This window comes from Rhipicephalus microplus, chromosome 3, assembly GCF_043290135.1.
Source record: "Rhipicephalus microplus isolate Deutch F79 chromosome 3, USDA_Rmic, whole genome shotgun sequence".
In the NCBI taxonomy this organism is placed as follows: domain Eukaryota; kingdom Metazoa; phylum Arthropoda; class Arachnida; order Ixodida; family Ixodidae; genus Rhipicephalus; species Rhipicephalus microplus.
This window is the reverse complement of record NC_134702.1, coordinates 193753039-193778750: the sequence shown is the minus strand read 5'-3', so window position 1 is coordinate 193778750 and position 25712 is coordinate 193753039. Positions and strand designations below refer to the sequence as shown.

Sequence of the window (25712 nt, the reverse complement as noted above, 5' to 3'; positions counted from 1 at the left end):
ATTAAAGACAACTGTATTATCTCCTTAGTATGCTCACTGTCCGCAAACATGTGCTTAGTAAGTATTGCCGGTTTGTCTTCGTTCAATGATTTCATGCTTAATAGATCTGCATTAACAGAACTTTGCAACTAGTAGAACGGTGCTCAAAAATGCCGCAACATTCCCATAAAGCCGCGGCTGCTATGTAAATAAGTCGTGTTACTATATGTTTTGTGTGCTGTGCTCAGCGTAGCTAGATACCTTGAATAATTTTGTGATCACCTACACTGTCATAGCTCCAGTCAAAGAACAGCACTCACGTGTACCCCGCATTTCATATAGACGTCGGCTATTGTGCAGCATTGATAAATGTACGCTATAATGGAAGATGGTTGTTCCAGTCATTTAAATAGCTTAATAATTTATTGTGTGTTTTATTATTTACAGCTGAAGGCGATGACTGTGAACATATTTTATCCCCTCTGGATCATGGACGCCAACAGGATCGAAAAAATCTACGCTACGGTATAAAAACACTAAGAGTACTTCTTCAATAACTGCGTTTTCGTTCATGCGGCATATTTTTAGAGCAGTCGATAATGTTTATTCTGGTATACTTTCCTGTTATTCTCGTAGGGAATATAGCACCAATGGAAGTGTACACGTACATGTAACTATATTGCGCGTGCGTCGATTACACGCAGTATCAGGGCCTTACAACAGCGATAATATGCGAGACCGGTAGTACAGTATATCAGCGCCGGTATCGCAGATAGTCGCATTTGTAAGACGCTAAGAGCAGGCGCACAAAGCAACAATATACACATTTTCACAGGAAAAAAAAAAACACTACCATGATGGGCTACGCGCGTGAGTACAAAGGCCAAGGGTGCAGCTTTGTCAGTGCATTTTTGGGGGGTCACGCCAATTCGCGCAGCCCAAAGAACACTATGGCGGCACCCAGGGAGGCGTTTTTGAAAAGGTCTATAGCGCAAGCATCTCGTACTTTCAGTAAAAGGCTGACTAACGCAGTTGTGGCTGACCTGCATTCAAATATAAGGCAATATTTCTTTTCTTATTGTGATATTCTAATGATTGACATAGTTCAGAGTTAATACCAGTTTTCATGTCTTTTTTGTTGATTCCTTGTAAAACAGCGAGCACCGATAATAGTTTTTTCAGGCGTTCTCTCATTAAAAATTTTCAGTTCAGAGCCAGCACTTGCGTTTTGTCAACTCTTTCTTAGTCCTTGTTTCATCTGCTTTGCTTACGATTTGTTCGCAGCCCCTAAGAATAAGATAGCCCATTCTACGCCCCACATTGTCTTCGTGAGCAAACTTATATTCATAGTTTCTTCTTCGTAAATATACAAAATGGTCATGGCCAGATATTTCTGAAAATATACTGGTGGAAGTGGTCCGCGTGTCACTGCTGCTCAACGCGCCGCATAAAAAAACCTGAAAGGCGCTCACCTCCAAATCTAGTAGTTACAGCTGCCGAAACACTGTCTAACTGCCATCAAAAACAAAGCGAGCAGCTTGCTGTTCGAGACGCAGTATCCAGAAAATCATCGCCGTGCATAGTTGCAACAATCTGTATTCACTGAAATGTTTTTTTTTTCATAATGACGATACAAAAGTGATGTACTTCATCGGTGAGAAGAGAGCGCACTTTGCATAATATGTATGTTTATTTACGCAGAGTATCGTGAACCGCAAGGAAGTTGCCGAGAGCTACTATATCTTGCGCCGGGCGACCATGCGTCGGTACTGGTCCAAGTTCTCCAGAGAACAAGCTGAACCGGAGTAAGTGATTTAATGTCCTCCAACAAAGGCACTTCCTCTTTATTTGCTTTCACTTACCGTAAATGCATCAACACAGAGTCCAAAACAGTGATAGCACTTTAGTTGTTTGCTTTTGAAATTTCATGTGAATATTCAGTGCTAGCATATCGATGTTCACTTATGTATGGTTTTTCATTACTTTACAGGTGGCAGGGCTCCGTATTCGACATGGAGTGCAGATACGACTGCGAAGCCAACGCCCTGTGTACGTAACACTGTTCATACAAGCGAGAACACTATGTTTATGTGTATGCGCTCTCGGTGATTCTCATATGTGCTTTGCGTGAATTATTACACATTCATCGCCTATATTCAATCCGCCCCGTTTAACGCTTGGAGTATCAGACGAGCATTGCTCCTTTACGGGTATTAATTTTTAAGATCAAAGCAAGTATCAAGAGCAAATGTTACTGTGCATATGCATGGTCACAGATCTATAAAGAAGCTTCCCGCATTTTATGGGTGTGTGTATAAGGGGCATGTGTTTTAGCTAAACCGTGTTTTACGCATGTGTTGTGCTGAGGTATAATACACCTTGTGCATGCATCATGCTTAAGTACATAATGAATGTTATTTTTCCAGATATACCAATGGGCTTGTTCAGCGAGCCTATTCTTCATTCTGACGTTTCTTCGTAAGTTTCATCACCTGCATTATTTTATCTCCGCCGATTTCTCAGCACATATGTTTCTGTTTCTAGTTAATAGAGTTACTGATCGTGTAGGCTTGTACTGACTCTTAGTGATGTGCGCACTTTTGACGAGCTCAAAATTTTTGGTGCGACTTCACAGCATATTCAGCGTCTCCAGACCAGGTGCCAGAATAGCTCATGCCATGCTGGGTGCTATTGACAAACGAGGTAAGAATTCATGTTCAAAACTATTTCATAACACCTAAGCTATGTTGATTTCACGTGGTGCTAGTTTCAAGTAGCGCCAGGACGACCTAATTGCTAGCCGCAAAACGGCATAGATTTTGACGTTTTTACTGGTTAGCGAAAGCTTCAGATCAAAAAAGGATGCGAAACATCATCGAAAGAGACATTTACGTTGCAATCGCATTACGGCTACTTAAGCACAGTTCAGTGGGCGCAACCAGTTTCTTGGAGCGTTCGATATTAAAGGCAAACTTCAGTTCCAGGTTCGAAGCGTATTGTCAGCGACACTGGAGTGACGCACAATTTTTCATTTATCGAAGGTGCCACCCCTACGGTCGAGCAATAATTCAAGATTATCGTTTCATTCTGCGTTTATTTATTTTTATTACTCGTTTGCTTAATTGTTCACTCAATGAATTAGTACAGTGGAGCATCTTTTCTGTGCGACAATAAGGTTTAATTACAGATGTGGGCATATCAAGCTTGGTATGGGCCTTCCGCACGGCAAGCTGCTGTCCAGCATAAGGCGGCCAAATTTACGAAATTGTAAAAGAACCAGATTTGTACCTATCTTATTTGCTTACATTCATCCTGTTCAGTAATGCATTAGTTTGTAAAGCTCGTACGTAATGTTGAAATTGGACACCGCGACAATTGAGCAGAATGAACTATATCGATACGTCTATATTGGTCACTCTGTTTATGAACAGCGACGGCGTCCTCACCTTTTGATCGTGGTACGAATCGTTACGTAACGAAATCGGCGCAGGCTTCCTGTACACCGTGTCGAGCACGTACAGAAAGTGGTGGACGGAGGAGACGCACTACCGGTACGCACAGGTGCTCTCCTGCTTCATGGAACAGTACAAGGGAATCGTCGACCGCAAACTGCATCTCAGGGTGAGAAAATCGGTAACGAACTAGAAGCCAGGCAGCCGAGTCTTCCAGGGCTTTGTGGAGTAGTTTTAGCTTCTAACTTTCGATTGACAAAAGCGAAACGAAGAAGATACACGAAAAAACTTCAATCTAGCATACTTTGTCATCTCTTCTTTCATCCATTATTGTGATGTACTATCGGCATCAAATGAAACGGGAACAGCGGAGCGCGTGGCACAAGCCTTATCAATGGCATAGTGCGCGCCGTCCACCAGTCATTGACACAGACAGGCCCGCACATTCGGTGTGGCAGCACTGCACGATCCCCCTATTATAGTGCAATATTTCTGCTTGTGTTCAAGGTATGGTATCTGAACGAAACAAAATAAAAAAAATACAGAGGTCAAACAACTGCAGACGAAGGTGAGTATTGCAGCACGGTTTGTCATTACGGAGTCAATCATCACGGAAAGCCTGGAAAATTTTATTTATAGTAGACAACGGTCACTTAATAATGCTGGCAATTTCACGCTGTTGCACTTCGTGCCGGTAAAGTGAAACAATTTGCGCGCTCTTTTTTGAAGAAACATCGGCATTTTTAGTTAAAATGAAGCTTTTTCGGGTCGTTCTCTGAAAGAAGGGTGTAGGTGAAGCAGCGATGGCGAACGAGATACGACCGTCGTTTAAATATCAACCGCAAACCGATTATATTCCTCTTTTTTGTTGTATGGCGCCGAGACACCGATCGCACTGCGACGCTAAAGTAAAAGCAAGGAATTGCGAGTGAGACGATCAAAAGCGCTTGGCACGTCCACGATTTCCATTATTGTCACCATAATAAATCTAGAGCAGAAACGCAGATAATGTACTATAGGTGGATCGCGCAGTGCTGCCAAACCGTATGTGCATGCCTAATAATGGTGATGACTGGACGGCCAACACTATACTCTTTGTAATGCTTGACACACGCGCTCCGCTGTTCGGGTTTCATTTGACGCCGATAGTACATATAAGACAAAATACGACAAGTATGCACCCGTTCTACACTGTAAGCCGAAATCGGTCAAAGTTGTACTAACTGCAATCGCTAAATTAGTTCAACAAGGAGAAAATGCGGCGCAGTGTGTGCCGTGTGCAAACACCCGACAATTAAGGGCCCAACGAGGAAAGTGACTGCGCACCGATCGTCTGCTGCCACGCTGCACTGCTCGGTCTTGTCGGTTATCTCAAAAACAAGTGATATCGGAAGTGCGTCTCGGTGAAAGCGAAGCATTATAAACTAATCACAGCTGTTAAAAGCAAAAAAGTTTTACTCGCGTCGGCGCAGTGAGCGAACGAGCTCCGTCGCGTATTCTTTTCTTTTTTGCTTATCAGCTGCTGGCACGAACTGGCTTTTGCTCCAACAAGTGCATGTCTCCGAGCCCACACACCTCGAATAAGCCGTTTCAATGTGCCGAATGAGGAAACATTACGAATAACACCGAGAATGTTAATAAAACTAAGCTGTTCGGCTCTAATCGTGTTCCCGCAAAGTCACTGGCCCCAACTTCGAAGCGATATACGAAGTAGACATTGATGTCATCGGCACCAACACGGCCGGCGGCTGGTGTGAGTGCGTTGCCGGTGCACGCGAAAAAAAACGTCGCACAGATTCTTTTTGACACCAAATAATGTCTACCGCATTAACATTTAGTTAAAACTGTCTTTCTCTGTATGCGAAAGTTGTTGGCAAACATGTAGCACGAAGGCGAGCGCCAATATGTATCACCGTGCGGCCGGCGTTGCACAGCGAGCGACTTAAAAAGCACAGTGGGCTAACCACGCCTGCTAGTGGTCTGGTCGTTGTCTTTGTACATATATCTACATCACTCCGCAATATGCAGGGGACAGTGGACACCTACCTATTTTTTTGCAAGGCGCCGTCCTGAGCCCCATGCTTTTTACCATGGCACTCATTGGCCTTGAAGCTGAGCTTCCCGACGTTGTCAGAATCAGTGCGTATGCGGACTACATATGCATATGGGCATCTGGAGCAACGCGACCACAACTGCGAGCGAGGCTACAACAAGGCACATCAATAACATCTAAGCATTTGCGTCATCAGGGCCTGAAACTTTCAATAGCAAAATGTGCTGCATTGGCATTTACGATGAAATCAATGTCACGGTACCCAATTTTCACTCACGGAGCAGTGATTCCCGTAGTCAAGCACCACCGCTCTTTAGGGGTGGTCATGGATCACAACCTGTCCTGGTGAAAGCATGTGACTGTGTTGCGGAACAAACTAATAAATTTTGTGTATGTTCTTCGTGTTATAGCAAGACTAAGATGGGGCCCTTCAGAGAAAAGACTTCTGCAGTTATACAAGGCATTGTTTTGTGGGCTATATACGGCACAGCACACCTGTACTTTCTAGCATGCGGGCAACGTGCCTTCGTACTTTAGAGAGCCCTCAGGCACGAGCACTGAGAATATGCCTTGGCCTGCCACGGTGCACGTCAACATCTGGCACTATATAGGAGCCCGCACCTACCCTCTGCAGGTTTACACGTCCTGTGAGCCTTTCCGAATGCACCTTTGTCTGCTGACCCGACATGCACAGCACCCGTTGTCTTCGCTACAAGGGGACCGACCAGGCTGTACCTATTCACGATGCCTCGATACGCATTCACACATGATCCCTTCAGGCTTTGCACCTGCCGTAACCCCAGGAGTGCCTCCATGGACATTGAATAAACCGTTGGTGTGCCTTCACATACGTGAAATTTCGTGTAAGTCGCGTGTTTCTTATATTGCCCTCAAGCAACTCAACCTGGCACATTTAGATGACCGATACAGCGACTCTGTGCACATTTACACCGATGGATCCATAACGTCATCCGCCTCAGCTGCAGCCTTCGTGATTCCTCAACTCGGTATTTCCCGACAGTACAAATTAGATCACATATCATCTTCAACAGCTGCAAAACCTGTTGCTATACAAGAAGCCATAAAATTTGTGAACGACCAAGCACCGCGTAAATAGACGATTCTGTATGATGCAAAATCAGCGCTTCAAGCTATTCATTTTTGCTCAAGAAGAGGCCAGTTTTACGAGTTAGCGTTAGGAAACGTCCAAGCATTCCCTAACCCAGAGGAGTGGTCACTTGATTACACTCCAATGAATTCCTAGACAATGCGGCCTAGTTGGCAACGAAACAGCCGATAGCGAAGCAAGAGCGGCAGTATACAATGCTCCTATGTACGTCAAAGTACCATATTCGCGAAGTGACGTCAACACATTGTTGAGATCCCTCATGCGCGAATGCGCTGCCACTTACTGGTCGCTACCAGATCACCGGAACAAGCGCCTGAGGGAAACAGACCCCGGTATGACTTTTCGTCTTCCAGATAAAATCAGCCGAAGACATGCTAATATACTACACTGAATTCGCATGGGCGTCGCCTTCACTCGCCACTACACCCACCTAATCGGCCGTGCGGACAGCCAGAACTGTGAACGCGGCCAAGTGCGTGAAACGATAGCTCACATATTTTGTGACTGTGCATTATACGTGGTGCAAAGAAAAATGCTAACTGCAACGTTGGCAAGCCTCGGACGAACACCATTAAGTGAAAGCCACATACTGTCAGCAATGAACGACCAAACAGTGTCAAAAACTGCTACAAAGGCTGTTCTAGACTTTATAAAAAGCACTGGACTAGAAACTAGACTGTAGGGTACTATGCTAAGTGGCGTATGCTACTTGTACATACGCATCACCTCATCTTGTCCCCATCATCACCCTTCATGCCTCTTTCCTTCCCCTTTCCCTTATCACCTGTGTAGAGTAGCAGGCTAGAGCGAACTAGCTCAGGCTGACCTCTCTGCCTTCTAATAAACTCTCTCTCTCTCTACCTATTTTTCACTTGTGTCTAAATTAACGACGACGAAAAGTTCTTAGGAGTTGTATTTTTTTATTGAAAGTTGTCGTTTAGCCATGCTCCTCGTAAGCATAGTGACACTGTCTGCAAGAAGCCTGCACGGTGGCATCGGTGGAGCAGCTACGTGCTTCGCCAGCCTTCTTGCTGTTATGCCTTGGAGTCTAAACGGAACTTCAGTGCTTCTGCTAAGGCAACCAGCGTCAAAACTGGTGAGCGAGCCAGGCTGACGCTATCACCGGCTACGTTGTGTCTTACGCAACGCGTGGCAACCTCACTCCACTTTAGGGTTCAATTTCACACCGATGATGCAGTCGATGTCACCTAGCCCAGCACGTATTACGCTACGCGGGGCGACACCACACGCCCATCGGTGCAATACAGCAGCGGTTCCTGATTGTAGGCTGCTGACGTAGGGAATACCCAGGACCTCTAAAACATCCAAGCAGCACGACGAAAAGCAGCACATTATAGCGTTCCAGCAAACGTGAGCGTCAGAGCATTCGAAAAAATCCCGGCTCATCGTCGAGCTCCTTAAGCTGTCGGCCCCAGTGCCGAATATGTAACGCCTTTGTTTATTCTGTATATAAATGTTGCCTTAACTTACCGTCACCTTGTCCACTCCGTATATCAGCTCTGCGCAGAGGCAGCCATGAGCTTAGATACACGCGATTCTTAACACTGCATAAGCGCCGCTGTTACGCTTGCATTTACGGGTTCGTGCACCAACACTGCTAACATTGGTTCGGCCGACACGATCGGGTTCCAGCTGATAATTCATATTCACTGACTGAAGAGATGTTGAAGATTAGGTAGCTTCATATTAAAATATCGGTGCACTTTGGTGCTACGAATGAGAACACGAAAATTTCACGTACTACGCTATCCATGTTTATTGCTTTATTACGTCGAGCAGACGTAGTGAACCGGCACTACACGGAGGTCAAGGTAGTGTGCTTATATATATCCGATGGTTAGTTTTTGCAGTGTAGCACAGGCGGTCGGTATTTGCGTTCTTTTACTTTGAAATAGTGGTGTGTGTATATTTGTGTGGCGTGCCCCATACTTTGAGTTCTTCAATGCTGATCAAGTTGGAATTATTATTAAAACATGCCGGACAAACGAAAGGGTGGCATTCTTTTTTTTGCATTCGTCCAGATGGTTCAACTGCTTGTCCCACTGGAGCATTCCACGAGGACCAACATTTAAACCAAGTGGATTGCAGTTACTCTAGAAGTTGGTTCAAAATTGGTTCGCAATCTGTGGCGGCCCACTTAGTTCCTTGAAGAACCAGTGTCATACCCCACTTTAGTCCTCTTTAGGTTTAGAGCATGCCCTTTAAGATTAGCCGCCAGCGCGACATTGCTACGGGCGTCCCTCTAGGCACGTCGCCCAGCGGATAAGTGTAACTTTGCCGCCTGCCGAAGGCGCCGCGAGATGGCTGGCGACCTTTCTCAATGAGTCTAGCAGCGCTCGTTTGCCTGGCACAGCGTACAATTTCAGTCGACTATGTTGCAACATTGACCGTATTGACATGTTACCTATTTGAGACACGCTATGGGCGCACAAACAACGTGCATCTCTTTGCTACAGCGACAAATAACTTCAGGTTATGTTCTTAAGAAACAACTCCTTGCTTTCGCATGCAACTTTGGTCGTTAAAGAGCTGACTTGGATAACAGAGGCCACTAGCAGGTAATATTTATTCTATAGCTTGCCGAACAGCTTTTTCTAATTGCTCGCGAATTATGACAGTGCGTAGGCATGTTTTTTCTTCAATCGCTTTCACGCATCTATGAAAGTACTGCAGCAGCTACATTACGTCATTACAGCTAAATATTTAGCTTAAACAACATTAGTTCTGGTATATGCAACCACGCCAGAAGACATAGCTTTGTCTTTCACACTTCAAGAAAAATTCTTACAGCGGCACTGTTATGGGTATAAGCAAATTTTTCCGAGTTTTTTCGCGTGCCTAAGATACTGTCGTTTGATTGCTTTTATTTTTTTTTGGTCTGCCGGGATTCTAATGCAGATGCATAAGTGCACACGGAAAAACTTTACTGAATGCCCCCCTCCCCTCTCGTCTCCATTTATTTCGTTTTAAATGCGAAGACTTTCTTAGCTAACTTCGGTGACTTTGAGCGTATCTATCTATCTATCTATCTATCTATCTATCTATCTATCTATCTATCTATCTATCTATCTATCTATCTATCTATCTATCTATCTATCTATCTATCTATCTATCTATCTATCTATCTATCTATCTAATCTAGCCGCCTACGACTTTCAGCTCTCCTGGCCGCCTCGATTATGGTATCGATACCAAACTTGCTACGGCATAACATGACTATGAAAAGCATATTTGACTAGTCATAACACGATAATCATGATGTGTATGTCATAAATGTCATTATTCATATTTCTTAGTCCTGCAGCTCCTGCGGTCGTTTTGTTCACATGGCATGTTGCAAAACTGGTATGGCGTGGCATGATTGCATGGTGAACACAAGCGACAGACCCTAACATGAACTTATGACATGAGTGTCATCTAACATTACAACTACATGCCACGCTCATGATGCGCTCGCTGCCATTTCGCTAGCGTCACATATATCAATTTGGATATTACTGTACGTGAATGGATGACGAAGTATGTGACTGGTCCAAACATGATAATCATGAGATTCATGTAATGTAACAACATGACTATATGCCCACGCTCATGATGCGCTGGCGATCGTTTCGCAAGTTTCACTTATACCAAATTTGGTATTACGGGACGTGACTGGATGACGAAGGTATGATACTGTTGCAAATTTGATAAACATGAGTTGTGAACGATGTAACAGCATAACTACTTGCTACGCTCATGATGCGCTCGCGGCTGTTTCGCTAGGTTCACATGTACCAAAACTCGGCATTACGTAATGCGAATGAACTACATTGGTTAATGACACATATAAACATGATAATCACGACATGCATGTCACGTAGCAACATGACGACATGCCACACTCATGATGCACTCGCGGCCGTTTCGCCATTTTCACACATGCCAAGTTTGGTATCACGTGACGTCAATGAATGATGAAGGTGTGTGACAGGTGTGAACATGATAATCATGTGATGTGAGAACAAGACTACATGCCACAGCCAAGGCACCAATATATTTCGACGTGACGCGGTGCGCGTGCTCGCCATCGTTCGTTTTGACGCGTCATGCCGGCGTTGCGATGCCAGGCGCCGGATATGCCATATACTTGGAAAGTAAAGTTGTTTCTCTTTCTCTACCATATACTATATATACTATATACTATATATAACATACACTATACATATACTTTTATATATATATATACATATACATATATACATATACTATATATAACGCATGCGCGTTTCAGCCCGTCTGGTGCTCCTCCGTCACGAAAAAAGGGAGACGCAGTGTTGTCTGGGCAACGCATCGGCGTGAAATGCAGCATGTCGTATTTCACAACGGTTGCCGTCGGGCCGCGGCGAAGGACGCTGGTCACGCCGGTCGCGCCTGGCATCAGACTATTGAGTGCTCGTGGTTTGCTTACGTTGCGTCGCTGTGCCCAGCGTACGCATGGGTCAGCGCTACAATGGAGCATATCGGGTCCTTCATGATGCGCTCGCGGCCATTTTGCTAGCTGCACATATTTGGTGTTAAGTGACGTCAATGAATAACCAAAGTATATGACCGGTGCAAACATGATAATCCTGACAGGCGTGCCGTGTAACACCTTGACAACACACCACGCTCATAGCATGCTCGCGGTCGTTTCGCTAGCTCCTCAAATACTAAATTTGGTATCACATGATATGAACAGATGGCGAAGGTAAACGACACATCCAAACATGATCATCACGACCGTAACGTTGTGAAGATTTCAAAATGACATATCAACCTTCCTCATTCGTGCTTCGCATATAGTCGATTCCCACTGAACCGAGGATCTGCCAATTTTTTATTCTCTTTCTTTTATTTTCGAATGAATGTTTTAGTCGGGGTATGTCAGGCGTCCCTCAGGATCTGTCCACCGCCACCTCCCATAGCCACAGCTGCGGACGCGCGCGCCCCTAGAAACCGGAGCCTTCACCATGACACGCTTCGGCGTCGGCAGCTGTCAGCAACAGCTGTGGGCGTGGGCGCCTATTTTAACCGTGCATGCTAGCTACTATACTCGGCGACAACTTTTCTTGGCACTGAAGGGAAAGCTACGGAGGTGGAGCTTCTGCACATGTAGCACTGCGTGATCTAGTTCATTCTGGCGCACGTCTCGTATCGCGTTGTATAGTGACAGGGGCGCACCATCAGCGCTTCGTGTAGACGTAGACGCCTCTTTATATTTGAGATGCACGCAAAAAAGGCGAGAATTTTTCACTCATTCATAAACGCGAAGGCACAACACATAAATTAAAAGAAATACGAATATTTTACAGGTGTGAGCTGCGTACTTTCCCAAATCGCTCAACGTAGAAAGTAATCGAGGAACACTTACATTTAAAGCTGAAAATAGAGGCGCTACTTTGGAACTACCTTCACTGGTGGTAGGATGCACGCGATTTCGCTACGCAGCTTTCTCTTCAGTGCCAAGAAAAGTTGTCGCCGAGTAAAGAGATGGAAACGCACACAACGTTTTGCTTGACAGAAAAACACTACGTGCGGCAAACGACGCTAATGGTTGCATGATGTAGGGAAAAATAAACATTATATTTCTAACGCTGGGTTCCCACGTGCGAAACACCGTTATAGACGCTATGCAATGCATTCGAATTTTCTCACGATTACCATTGGGAATGGGGGGGGGTAGAAAAAGTGGGTAACGATTAGGAGTACTTGGTACTCCACTATGGGAGAGCCTAAAGCCGTTCCAAGCGGCAGAAGCAAAATGTTTTATTACTGGAGATGCATTTTCAGGGGTGAAGCTCCTTAAAGCGGCGCCCGTTCATCCCTCGTAGTAGTGCATAACATGTCTTACGCTTTGACCTGCAAGATGGTGCCGGTGGGAGAATTCTCCTGTGCGTTGTTGAACAATAAAAATTCGCAGCGTGCGTGTTAACTAAAAACCAAAATCTCCTGTCTCTAATTCCCCATAAGCAGCCATTGGCATGTACATTGAGCACTATCTGACGAGAAAGGGATGCTACTTTATACTCACTGGGCGTAACTTCCGTGGTTTTAGAAAGGTTTAGCGAGCGTTGGGCCACAGTGCCATGAATACAGTGAAGTGGTATATAAAATGAACTCGAGGCGGTTAAAGCTGGGAAGTAGACACGAAGCGCAAGCCGTAAGAAAGTGTGCGTGTGCCACCTGTCGTTTAGTCCTTGGAATTTCCGCTTGATGGCGGTGCTTTTATGTGCGGAATATATGATGAAAAGATGCAAGATGGTGGTACTTGGAGTGTTGACTAGATGGATGAACGGACACACAGACAGATGCATGGACGGACGCACGGATGGCTGCACGAATGGATGGACGCATGGACAGACGCAGAGGCGGATGCATGGACAAACGCAGGTATGGACGCACGGACGGGTGGAAGGGCGCACGGACGGTCACACAGACGGACGCATGGGCGGACGGTAGCAAGAACGAAAGGACGAACGGACGCTTCACTCCACTCTCCATCATTCACCCCAAGGATATGCTGCCATTTTTTTTTTTCGTGATCGGATTTACATGTAGACGACTGCAGCTATAAAGGCTTCTGTGGCTATGCTTTGGCGCACAGTGAAGAATACTAAGTGATATTATTCCGTGTGTCAACGCAGATATATGGACGCCACAAGCTTTTTTTTTTAATGGGAGGCGAAAGTGCTAAGAATCAAGGCGCTGGCTTTTGTCGTTGCAAATAAAGTGTCATGTATCTTCAAGGGATCATTTTCTCCCTCCTCTAACCCATCCAGGCATTAGCTTTGGTGCATCAAACCTATTTCTTGATTGTGCAGTAGCACAACTAAAGAGGGTACCACGTTCACTTATATTCTGTACATAATGCAAAACATTTTATAAATTGAAGCCTGATTATCATAGCTCTGCCTAGAACAGAGCATTAAGGACACCTCATTTCCTCAGTCGTCCTGTGCTGAAGTGGCAATGGACATGCCAGATACCAATCAATAACAAGGAAACTGGTGGAACTATTTGATCTTCATATTAAAAAAAAGGTGATTTCTGCTTTAAAGCAAGCACATTGTACATTCAGAATAAACATAAGCTACTGCGAGAACCTACTAATAAAAATTGTGTTCTTTTTTTTGAACAATGCATGACTACGCAGATAAGGAAAATAATCATTGTAGTGAATCGGACATCAGGGACGGTTTGCAGAGGAAAAAACGCAGACAATATATACAACTGTGGATGGTCGGTAGAAAAATAAAGTAAGAGAGAACGAAAGAAAGAAAGAAAAGAACAGCCACATTATAACACGCGAGACAATCTTTCAGCGTTCGTGTCTATTCCGTGTGCTGTTTTTACGAAACGTCCTTGAGAAAAATTACCAGCGCCTAGAAAAACTTACCGTATGACATCACTGAACGCTCTTGTGGCGAATGGTCTTGTGCATCGCCCTGCAGTCCTAGGTATGCGTCAAAATCGAAAAGGCACTACTCTTCACGCGTAACAACCAATTTAGCAACTTCTAGTCGTCCTTCGGCAAGGCTGTATTGACCATTGAGCAGCATTGCAATTCATCTGATTTGCAATTCATCTGATTGCCCAATTACAGCAGCAAGCAACATTTTGCTTTTGGTCACCACATGTGTGCTGAATTTTTTTATTGGTAATCGCACAGTAGCTGTGATTGCCAAGCTTTCGTCCTCCACGCGTGTTCTCGTCGGGAGAAGCGATCCATGGAGGGGGGGGGGGGAGTGCGCACAGTGGTGCGACGACGGGAGTAGTTATCCCGCTTTCTCCGATTACGCGCTCGCATGTGAACAGAACGGGATGGCTGGAGCAACTGCGCACCACCAGCTGATCTCGGTGGCCACGCTTAGAGTTGCCACTTCTTGCGAATAATTGGTGCATATTCGCCTTCTTTTGCATTTTCTTCGTGTATAACCTTTTTTTCATTTTCTCAGCTTACATCCTCGGGAACCTCCGAAATGAACGTCGCTGACAATGCAGCCCCAGAAGTGCTCTACGAGGTGAGTAGTGGAGACAGCTGTTTGTCCGAACCGCTTTCGGTAAAATAAACTAAGACCGAAAAATAATTGCTAGGAACATGATTTTCATGGCGCATTTTGCAGCACGAAAGTGTTACGTGAGTGTCACCTGCATTCGATATTTGTCATGCGTACTTGCGCGCTATATCTGCGATATCAATGAAGACTGGTCATGTTACGTTTATAAGACAAAACTAAACCAAGGGATGCTTCAATTATGTTGTGAGTTTGAAGGGGCCCTGAAACACTTTTTTGAGTAACCATAGAATTAATTCACTTGAAGAGTTTATTGCCTCACAACTTTAACACCGCTAAAGTTTTAAGAATTCATCCAAGATGAGCGGAGTTATAAAGATTTGTCACACGCTGCAACCGCATTCACTCTTGTTTCGTCCCGAAGAAAGCGCTGGAAGCTCTGCAAAAAGAAATGCGAGGGGCAAAAAAAAAAAAAACATCACGCACGCCTTGTGACTTTGAGCACTTTTTTCTCTTTTTTTGTTTTCTTCGAATACGTGCTTTCTCAGTGCGATCGTGCGCGCACCTGTGGACAAGTCACGGCCTCCCGCGGCGAGCTCTATAATTATACCAAGCGCGCCATGTTCAAATCAGCCAATGGTGGATGTACGGGCTTCCTACGAGTGCTTTTGGGCTTATTCCGTGATTTATCGAGAGAAGAGAAGGCAATTTTTAGCTGAATTTGATAATTTATTGTGAATTCAAGACCGCGTGCTGCGCTTTAATATTTGGCTCACGTGTTGTCAGAAAGAAGCCTCTACTGCCAATCGGCAGCGCTTTCTGCCTATGCTCGAAAATGGTTGCAAGGCCCTTTTGAGTGCTAAAGAAGAAGAATATGAGATGTTCCGTAAAGGAAAAATGGGGTCGCTCAATTGAAATTGCCATTATCTAGGCTTTTTTAACGTGTTTCTCAACCTTAGTTTGCGGGAGCATTGCACAGCACTATCATGGAAATGAAGTAGGATAACGCAATGCGGTGAAAAAAAAGGCCTGGGCAGGCTGACAAAAACGGACAGAGTGCTATCTAGTCAGTCTGCTCAGCCATTGTTTTTTCACCGTATTTCCCTACTCCAGTTCAAGTAAGATGAACTAACTAACCCGATCTCCGACAAGTGTGGACTTTATGAGAACTCAGCCGTGCTGCAGCGGGGAATTGATTGCCCTACTTCATGCTTACCAGGTCTATATTGCAGCAGCTAAAATGGCAGCACGCATATTGTATCTTACACCGCATAACATAAGACCTCATTGCTCGAAATTCATTTCAAACAGCACTTGTATTTTTGTTCGCACCTACAATAATTCAACAAAGCAGCGATAGCACTACCAGTAGAATTATTTTACTTTGGGCTCATGACCACTTTTCACAAGAATGCCTAGTCTTTATGTAGTTATCACTCGGTTAGAACAGTTTTGCAGTATTCTAGGCTTCTAATCTTCGTTGCTTAGTATACTCAAGGGCTAACGAGCTTACTGTACTCATGTTGGGGAAGTTTTCATGAACACTGTAGTCCTTTATCGCTTAGGTACACGTAACAAATGACTAATAAGATCTCTACTGCATGTACCACCGTTAACAGAATTTGATGGCAGAATGGAACACCGTGGGCGGACGAAGTGATTCACCATATAAAAACATGTTTGCAAAGAGAAGTCGGTTCGTTTGGTGCCATTAGCAACTTTATGCGAGCAGGCATGCTGTGTCACTGTCTTTAAAGAGCAAACACGAATCGAATAAATATATTTTTTGTGTTGAAATAGGTCTTAAGATATCTAATTTACATGGATGTGCATATTCGCTATTGAGCAGCAATTATCATGGAGTTTAGGGCACTACAGTTCACGCGTAACAACCAATTTAGCAACTTCTAGTCGTCCTTCGGCAAGGCTGTATTGACCATTGAGCAGCTTTGCAATTTATCTGATTTGCACTTCATCTGATTCGCAATTCACCTAAGAAGCGGAAAAAGTAAGAGAGACAGATAAGGAAACGGAAACCGCCTCGTATGTAGTCGTGCTGTCCTACTTAAGTCCTTACTATGATCAGATGACGGGACATGGAATGTTGGTGCAATGTTGCTGTTGGAGGCAACTTTGCACCGCACTGGCTACTTACGACCCGTATTCCGATGAAAAGTTTGAGTTGACTACATGGCTACATTGTGGCTACTTGAAAAATTGATTTCGGGGCATCTAGGAGCCATAATAGTTATTTGCTTTTAAAAAGTATTGCTGCATAGCTTTTCTCTAGTGTCGGCTGATCCGAGTACGCGTCTTCTCCAGGCAGTGGGTTGGTGCGCGTCTATACATACATACATACATACATACATACATACATACATACATACATACATACATACATACATACATACATACATACATACATACATACATACATACATACATACATACATACATACATACATACATACATACATACATACATACATACATACAGAAGTTTGAAAACATAAATCAACATAAACACAAAGGTACCCAACCACACGTGAGAAATGTATTCTAAGACATAGCCATTGCAAACTTCCACTTTGTAGAACTAAATATGGAGCTCTTCAACTTAAATACCTGATACCTTTTTTCAATCAACATACGCAAGTTCTAAGTAATGTGAATGAAGCCATGTCAAAATCTATGTTTAAGAGTGTCGTTCAGTTTTATTTTTTGTCCTGTGAGCCTTCATAATATGAGGAAGGCATCCAGTATTATGTGGTGTACGACATCTGTATTCAAAATAGTGCTTTGGTAAAATTATTTTGTGTGTGTCAAGTACTGTTTCTGGGTCTACTATATGTTTGTTTGTTTTTTCTCTTAGTACTTGCGCTTTTTCTTTCGTTGTGCAATTTAAAAATGTTTAAAACCCAGTTGAGCAGTGCTTGGGTGGTAGGGCCATTGTCAGACTGTTAATATGTCTTTAGCCATACCATCCCTTCACATGTACCATGTTTAGATATACCATCCTGAAAATAAACAATAATATTATTAGATAATACTAATATATATATGTAGCCCACCAGAAATGGCTGCGTGACTGCAAACATGGAGGGACTTAGTTTCATCCGTGTTCTCCGTGCAGGATGCATAATATTAAGTTTATGCGAGTGGCTACGTGAGCACCAGTGATAAAACTGGATGTTAAAGTGGCTAATGTGTAAAAGACGGTGCCTTCTACCGATGATCATATTACCGACGGCCGGTGCCCTCATCGCTGCTAGCAGCCTGAAGCGTAAATTATTTGAACCTCACATTTCCATTCTTTTGGCACAGCGTAGCCCGAATGAAAAATTTCGTATGGCCAGAAGCCAACTGCTGCTTCATTCACTTCATGATCTCTTAATACCTACTTGAGCCTCCCTTCTTTCTTCCCTACTCCTCGCCCTAGCGTCTCTTCTTCTCCCTCTCCTCGTTACCCTCACATCATATTCTACCCCCCAATCATTGGCTTTTCCTACCCCATTGCGATGCTATACATTACATGGCTATCTTTCAGTTTCCTCTATACCTTCACAGAACGTCTCACGCTTACTTCGTTCCTCCGCACCCTTTCTATACTACATTATACGTGGCTATACTATAGTTGGCTATGCTAAACATATTTTTAGCCTCGTGACGCCAACGGACCACGTGACATGATTTAATATGACACGACAGGACCTTGGATTGAGCTTTTGAAGTGATCAACACTTAATACAAGCATCTGATAGGGATTACACGTACAAAATTGATTGAAAGCTACGTTGTTTTGATAGCGAGCCAGCGCACTATATGAAACTATAGCTTAAGCGCAGGCAGAAAAACAAAGTGGTGCGCGTTAAAGAACCCCAAATGGTCGAAAGTTACTGAGCCCTCCACTATGGCGCCTCTTATTTGCATATGGTGGTTTTGGGACGTTAAACCTTGCATATAAATCATCAATCAATCATAAACACAACAGAACACAGGACATGCACTTCCATGCATATTTTCAACTAGCCCAACGTTTGATCCTGTTGAAATATGTCAAACCCTGTCCATTTCATGTTCATCATTTGCGACTAGTGCACACGGAGGAAAGCCAATAAAGTTGTTACTACAATGTATCACCACAGAATTATACAGCTTAATTATTGTTCGCAGCAGTCCCTCACATCGTAACGCATTGGCTACTCTTTAAACGTTGCCCGTCCTCATGCTCATACTGCCACTTTCACATCTTCTTTGTTTTTTTTGCGGGAGCAGCAAATGACTGGAGTGACCTTGCGCAGAATATCTCTAACTCAAGTGCATCTGTTTTCACAGAAGTTATCACATCACAATGTACCATGTAACAAAGTGCTATGTTGTATATCTTGTAACTCAATTATTATGTAATACCGCCCAGTAGGGTCCTTCAGAAAAACATCATCATCATCATTATCATCAGCCTAACTACGTCCACTGTTGGACAAAGGCCTCTCCCATGTTCCGCGGCGATGGCGTAGTGGTTAGAGCATCCGCCTCGCATGCAAAAGGTCCGTGGCTCAAATACCGGTGCCGCGCAGTTCCCAACCGGATGAAAAAAAAATCCGCGTGGTGATGGAGCTGCAAAAGAGGCCTGGGGTGCAGCCTCACCGGCAAACACCGCCGAGAACGCACTCCCTCACCAGAGAAGGATTGGCCACCCAGGTGCAGTATCTGACCACTACCTCCCACATGCATACGTCAGAAAAAGAAGTGAAAAGGAATTACCCCTTGTCCTTGCTCGCGTACATCTCGAGCAGAACTCGCAGAAGTTATCTTCTTAAGTGTGATTTCCCATTCATTATAGCCGACGTTGCAAACAATATAGCCCGTGCCGCGATTTGCTGACATATTTTCTTAAGAATACTTAAAGCATAGGAAGTTTTTGGTAATACAGCCCCTGCTCGTTGCGCTATTCACTTAGAAACTAAACAGGTTGCTTCTTAATGATGGGCTTAATTAAACTTGCGTGATCATTCATGGCATAATATTTTGCTTTCTATTCCTTTCATACAGGCCTTCCGCCAAACAGTCGACGACATGGACATCGACAACCTTCACTTCTCTATGGCTGGTCTTAAGAAGTTCAATCTTGACCAGCTCTTCTTCATTTCCTATGCCATGGTATATCATTTATTTTTCTTGCCATAGCACTCACTTTAACGTTTCTGTAATGTTTGAGATCAAGTGATTATTTATGTCAGCAAATTCAATACCGAAATTGCATTTTCTCTTCGCGTTTGCAATGTTCCCACAAATGCAAAACTGCGGAGTAACCGATGTACTATGCTTCTTCAACTTAAAGGGGTAAAAGAGAGAGTTCGCCAGTAAACTGCAGAATGCCTTTGCACTAGGTTCCGCTTGATTAGCATAGCATATTCTTGCTATTCGATGGACAGAAACGAGTAGCGAAGTAAGTGTTTTGATATATGAGCCTATCTATGTCTAATATATGAATCAGATGCTCCTATTTTCCCCTGGATATACGAAGGTGTGCACTGCATGCGCACCCCTTTTAGTTGGGACAATAAAACATTACCCCTAATGTTTCAAAATCAGCAGAAGAATTTCTCAAGCATTACTTGCTGACATCATTACTGTGTTAAATACTTCGCGTCTTAAAACATGGTGTTTGTGTGTTTTTGTATTCTATTTCCTCTCCAAGCAATCGGACGGGGTACTCGTAATTGCAAACGATTGTTAGTCGGTTTTCCTTTGTTCCTGTGCGGTAACTACGTATTTGTGTAAATGAATATGTGTACTACACAGGGATTTTGTGAAGATCAGAAGGAGGACTTTCTTAAGAAGCAAATACTTCATGGTACAACGAGCCCAGCAAAGTACAGGTGGGTAGCAACGAGTGATTTTAAAAAAAATCCAACGCGGGATTGTTCAGGCCAGCCGTCGGTCGTTGTCCAGAAACTAAAAATTATCAACGTTTTGAATCGGCACGCGCTACCTTCATCTTCCTCCTCGTGCTTTTCATACGCTCTCGCAGAACACGTGTGCCCATTTGTCTGGCGTGGAATATAAAAAAAATGGCAGCATATCCACGGAGTGAATGATGGAGAGTGGGGCGAAGAATTCGTCCGTCCATTCGTTCTTGCTTCCGTCCGTCCATGCGTCCGTCAGTGCGAACGTCCATGCGTCCGTCATCCCGTCCGTGCGTGCGTCCGTTCGTGCGTCCGTCCCTGCGTTCGTCCATGCAGCCTCCCCTGCGTCCGTTCATGCGTCCATCCATGCATCTGTCTATGTGTCCGTTCGTCCATCTATTCAACACTCGAAGTACCACCATCTCGCATCTTTTCTTCATATATTCCCCATATAGAAGCACCGCCATCAAGCGGACTTTCCAAGGACTAAACGAGAGGTGGCACACGCACACTTTCTTACGGCTTGCGCTTCGGGTCCACTTCCCACCTTTAACCACATCGAGTTCATGGTATATACTAGTTCACTGTATTCATGGCACTGCGGCCGAACGCTCGCTAAACCTTTCGAAAACCAAGGATGTTACGCCCAGCGAGTATGACGTAGCAAACTTTTTCAGTCAGATAGTGCTCAATGTACATGCCAATGGCTGCTAATGGGAAATGAGAGGCGGAGAATTCGGCTTTTACTTTCTTATGGCTTGCGGTTCGTATCTACTTCCCATTTTTAACCACCTCGAGTTCATTCATGGTATATACAAGTTCATTGTATTCATGGCACTGCGGCTCAACGCTCGCTAAACCTTTCTAAAGCTAAGGAGGTTACACCCAGCGAGTATAACGTAGCAACCCTTTCTTGTCAGATAGTGCTCAGTGTACATGCCAATGGCTGCTAATGGTGATCGCAGCCTGCGCGTTAACTAAAAGCCGAATGCTCATGTCTCTCATTCCCCATTAGCAGCCATTGATGTGTACGTTGCGCACTATTTCTTATTGTTCAACAACGCACAGAAGAAGCATCTCACCCGCACCACCTTGGAGGTCAAAATGTTGTACTTGTTACATACTACAGGGGACAAACGGGTGCCGCTATAAGGAGCTTCGCCCCCAATAACGAGATGGGCGGGAGAACAAGTATTAAAACTGAGGAACAAAAAAAAATGAGTCAGAGCAAGAGGGACAGGTGGAAAGAATGAGACACCCAGGAAGAGAATCAGAGAAAATTTTGCAAAAACGCCTCTCCTTGCGTGATTTGAACCCAGCTATATACAATTATCAGGTGAGAATCGTGACCAATTTGCTATCCAGGCATGCCGGCCGAGCATATAACATAGCTCTGTATGGTGTATATATATATATATATATATATATATATATATATATATATATATATATATATATATATATATATATATATATATATATATGTAAAGAGAGAGAGAGAGTTGCGATTTGCACCGAGCCATTTTTGAACAACACAATGCTTTACCTTCCGTTTTAGGAAGAGTTACGGCTGCTTTCTACAATTAAGTATAGCTTGTTACTTCACGTATCAAACAGTGGGTCACGCGAAACACCCAAAGAATGAGGTGTTTTCACGTTATTTGGTTTTTTTTTCTCAGGACGACTTTTTTCGCGCGCACTGGCGAAGCCATGCGGTGTCGTCATAAAGGCCACCTCTGTACCTAATATTCTCGTCTAAAAGCCACCCCTGCGTATGACGAGCCCCGCCAATTACAAACAATGCAAAATAAGTGTTCCGAAAAATCTCCGCATGTTGCCCCTAAGCACATTTCCTGAATTATAGTGAAAAAGCTTTCAGAAGTCATCCTGTGCAAGAAACTTTGCGTTGAAAATGATAAAAACTCATGCGGAGTTTGATACGTGTAGTCGGTGACAAGCTGAGACAAAAAAAAGTATGCTGATGTCCATTTGTGTTGTGCGCGCTAACAAGAGCTTCCTTTAGCTTTGAGGTATGGGTCAGGGTGAACACATAAAACATTCAACTTTTTTTCACGCGTACACAGCGCCATTGTCCTCACCGCCATACTTCGATGCAGTTGAAGTTAGTGATTGTGCCATATTTCATTCCCACCGAAGCGGCAGCAGTTCGGAATGCTTTGCTACTTTTTGTCGTGTTTCTTCCTTTCCGCTGCTTGAAGTAGCAACGCGTCGTAATCATGAAAAATCAGAGCCATGTGACCTCACCAGAGGAAACTATGTTTATTCTTTCGCCATCACCAAGTATGTATATGCGACGTATCAAACTGATTCCTGCTTCCTATAGAGTTTAGTATATGCGGTCTGCACTGCACGCCTGATGGGTTCGAAAAAATTTGAGGGTGAAAAGATGTGTGAGAGTGTGAAGGGAAAAAAAGGTAGGGGAGAGAAAAGCATAAAGTGGAAACAAAGCGAAAGAAATGAAAAGAACAAGAAAGAATAGAGAAAAAATCATTGATAGTGTGGATAATAATAATAGAGATGTGTGGATGAATTGAGGAACAAAAAAAGAGAAGTAGAAATATATTAGGCGAGAAATCACAGAGGCAAAGAAGCTACAGAAAACGTAGATAGGAGAGACAAATCGAGAAAAAAGGAGATTAGGAAAAGAACGAGAAAGTAGAGAGGAACACAGACAGCCCTCTTGCTCCGCATTTAGTTCAGGCATGGCACTATTATTGGGCGAAGCTGCATCAGGTTTTTCTCATTGAGGATATTTGATGGTATTGTGATTATAGGTGGGAGATAACGAAGCTCCTATTCAAGTGCCAGAATCGCGCAGTGGCTTTTGTCCTTTATTTCTTTCTTTTTTAGAATACCTGTGTGATAAGAGTCACAGCTACTCGGCAGCAACGGAATCGGTGTATAATTGCGGCCCATTGGTGGGAAAAGACAGACACAAGCATACCACCAAAATAATATACACGCTTATTATACTTGAATATAGGCACTGATGTGTTTCGTGTATCCAGAATGATAAATTAATAGCAAAAGTACGCCTTTATTGTCAAACACAATTATAATCAGTTTATTATAAAAACACGCAATCCTAAAGCAAGTCCGTGCTTTCACTGGGATTACTTTTTTCATACAGTAGTAGTTGAGATCCAAGAACATTCGTATTTTCTTCCATGCATGGTTGTGCGTGCATTCCTTGATAGATTAAGTGTCGGCAGCACTAATGGACGTACAGTCTTTTCTATGACGCATGGAAATGATGAACACTTCGTTCGTGGCCATATACAGCAGCCAGTAGTGTGTTCGCTGACGTTGGGGCCAAATTAGCACCTCCTGTACGTGTTGAACATTCTCACACCTTGATCTAGGGGGGGGGGAACCAGTCAGTGAAGTAGTTAAAAAGTTTACAGAGGGTGTACTATTACCATAGTTGATAACCATTTGCCCTTGTTACAATGCTCGTGAAAACGCCCATGCTGCACTCTTCCTTCGCACCGCTACTCTAACCTTTGTCGGTTAACGGTGTCGCAGGGTGAACCTCCCGTTCAGCAACATGCCCTCATTTGCCAAAGCCTTCGGCTGCTCCGAAGACAGTCCCATGAACAGAACACTACGGTGCACCTTCTGGTGAAGCCGGGCAGCCGGATACATCGTCAAGAAACTCGCGTGATTTCCGATCCTTCCTTTGCTCGTGTTGTCCCACCCGCTTCGTGCTGTGCTTTTCGGACATATAAAATAAAGACTTTTGCGGTTTCTGTGATGTATACATACATAGAGCAGATGAAGCAATTTGAGGCATCACCGTTACCACGTAAGGTGCACGGTTGTTTCTAAGGACAGTGGCTCATCTTTAAACATATTATTGCAGCTGTAATTGTTATTGTGGCTGGTAGGAAAGAAGAGACAGAGCTACAACAATTAAATGTGGCATTATATCTGATGCATTCTTTGATACTCCTCAAGTCAACCAGAGGAAGTTTCTGTGGTAATTACTTTTTTGCCACCACACTGGCGCGGTAACAAGCAGATACGCGTTACAACCTGTGCGCTTTGGCCCTCGATGATTGATTGTAACGTCACATTAGGAATTTTATATTCTTCATTTTGCACATAAATCAAAGACTAGCACATATTGTCACGTTGGTTAGGTTGCGTTTGCTTTTCTTATCTTACAAAACTATTTTCGCTTGCACATCGCCGCAACTTCTCGTCGGTTAGTTTGCATCGCGTATGTTCGAAGATGCGGTAAATGGCAGGCTACCCTAGGGACTGTAAGTTCGTACATTTGGTGAATGCTTTCGTGGCTAAGAGGCTGTCAAAAATAGTTTGACACTGTAATGTGGACAACATGACATAAGAAAATCAAGGTCTTGCTTTTGAGTTCTCACCTCTATGACAGCGCTAACTTACTACTGCTTAGTCTGGACACAGGCGTGCTAGGAGTTCTGGCGGTCCATTGCTCACGGCATTGTTTTTCTAGCAATAGTGCTCATCCGCGGCGGGACAAACATTTTCATAACTGGAAGTCCCTAACCGAACGTCTCAAGCGGAAAGTATAGCAGCCGTTGCCGAGTGAAATGCGAACTACCACATCCGGTGTAGCCATGATACAACCTACACACGCATGGAAGATGAGTGCTCTTAACTGGTGCAACGTCTTCAACATTACTTCGTAAATTATTGAGATCAGGTGTATTGTTCTAAACCTCGCTTTCAAATAGCACCCCTGCTAGACACAACGCAATGGTTACAGTATTGTGCTGCGCGGAAAGTCAGCTACTGCGCACCCAAATATTGAGATGACTATAGTGTTATCGTTGGGCGCCATATAGCAAAGATTCATGTTGCATTACTCCAGCAGCACCTTAGAAAATGCCACTTCACATCACAAATTGAACGGGTGAAAAATTGCGTCAATCAATAAAGCTGTTCAGGATGGGCGAGGGAAACATACTAGATCAGGCCGTGTGCCCGTAATTTACGCCTAAAGCCAAAAGTGGACCTTTTGGAGATTCACAGGACTAGCTTGGATAGAACATGTGGCAGATCAGTTTGTTTTGCTTGACTAGGCAGCACTGGTGTAGTCGGCAGTATTTTGTGGGGTTCAAACCTCGTCGC

At 44.0% G+C, this 25712-nt stretch overlaps 1 protein-coding gene across 1 annotated transcript in view; it reads left to right on the top strand.

Annotated features, from left to right (window-relative positions):
• The window catches only part of LOC119166031 (endothelin-converting enzyme-like 1), a 94419-nt gene extending 70070 nt beyond the window's left edge, over positions 1-24349 (top strand). The window contains exons 12-18 of the mRNA XM_075888191.1: positions 1681-1784; positions 1970-2028; positions 3470-3600; positions 14611-14676; positions 19723-19830; positions 20476-20552; positions 24126-24349. Of these exons, the coding sequence (XP_075744306.1) occupies positions 1681-1784; positions 1970-2028; positions 3470-3600; positions 14611-14676; positions 19723-19830; positions 20476-20552; positions 24126-24225 (645 nt within the window). The 3' untranslated portion in view covers positions 24226-24349. The remainder of the gene's footprint in view (positions 1-1680; positions 1785-1969; positions 2029-3469; positions 3601-14610; positions 14677-19722; positions 19831-20475; positions 20553-24125) is intronic.
• Positions 24350-25712: the final 1363 nt, after the last annotated feature.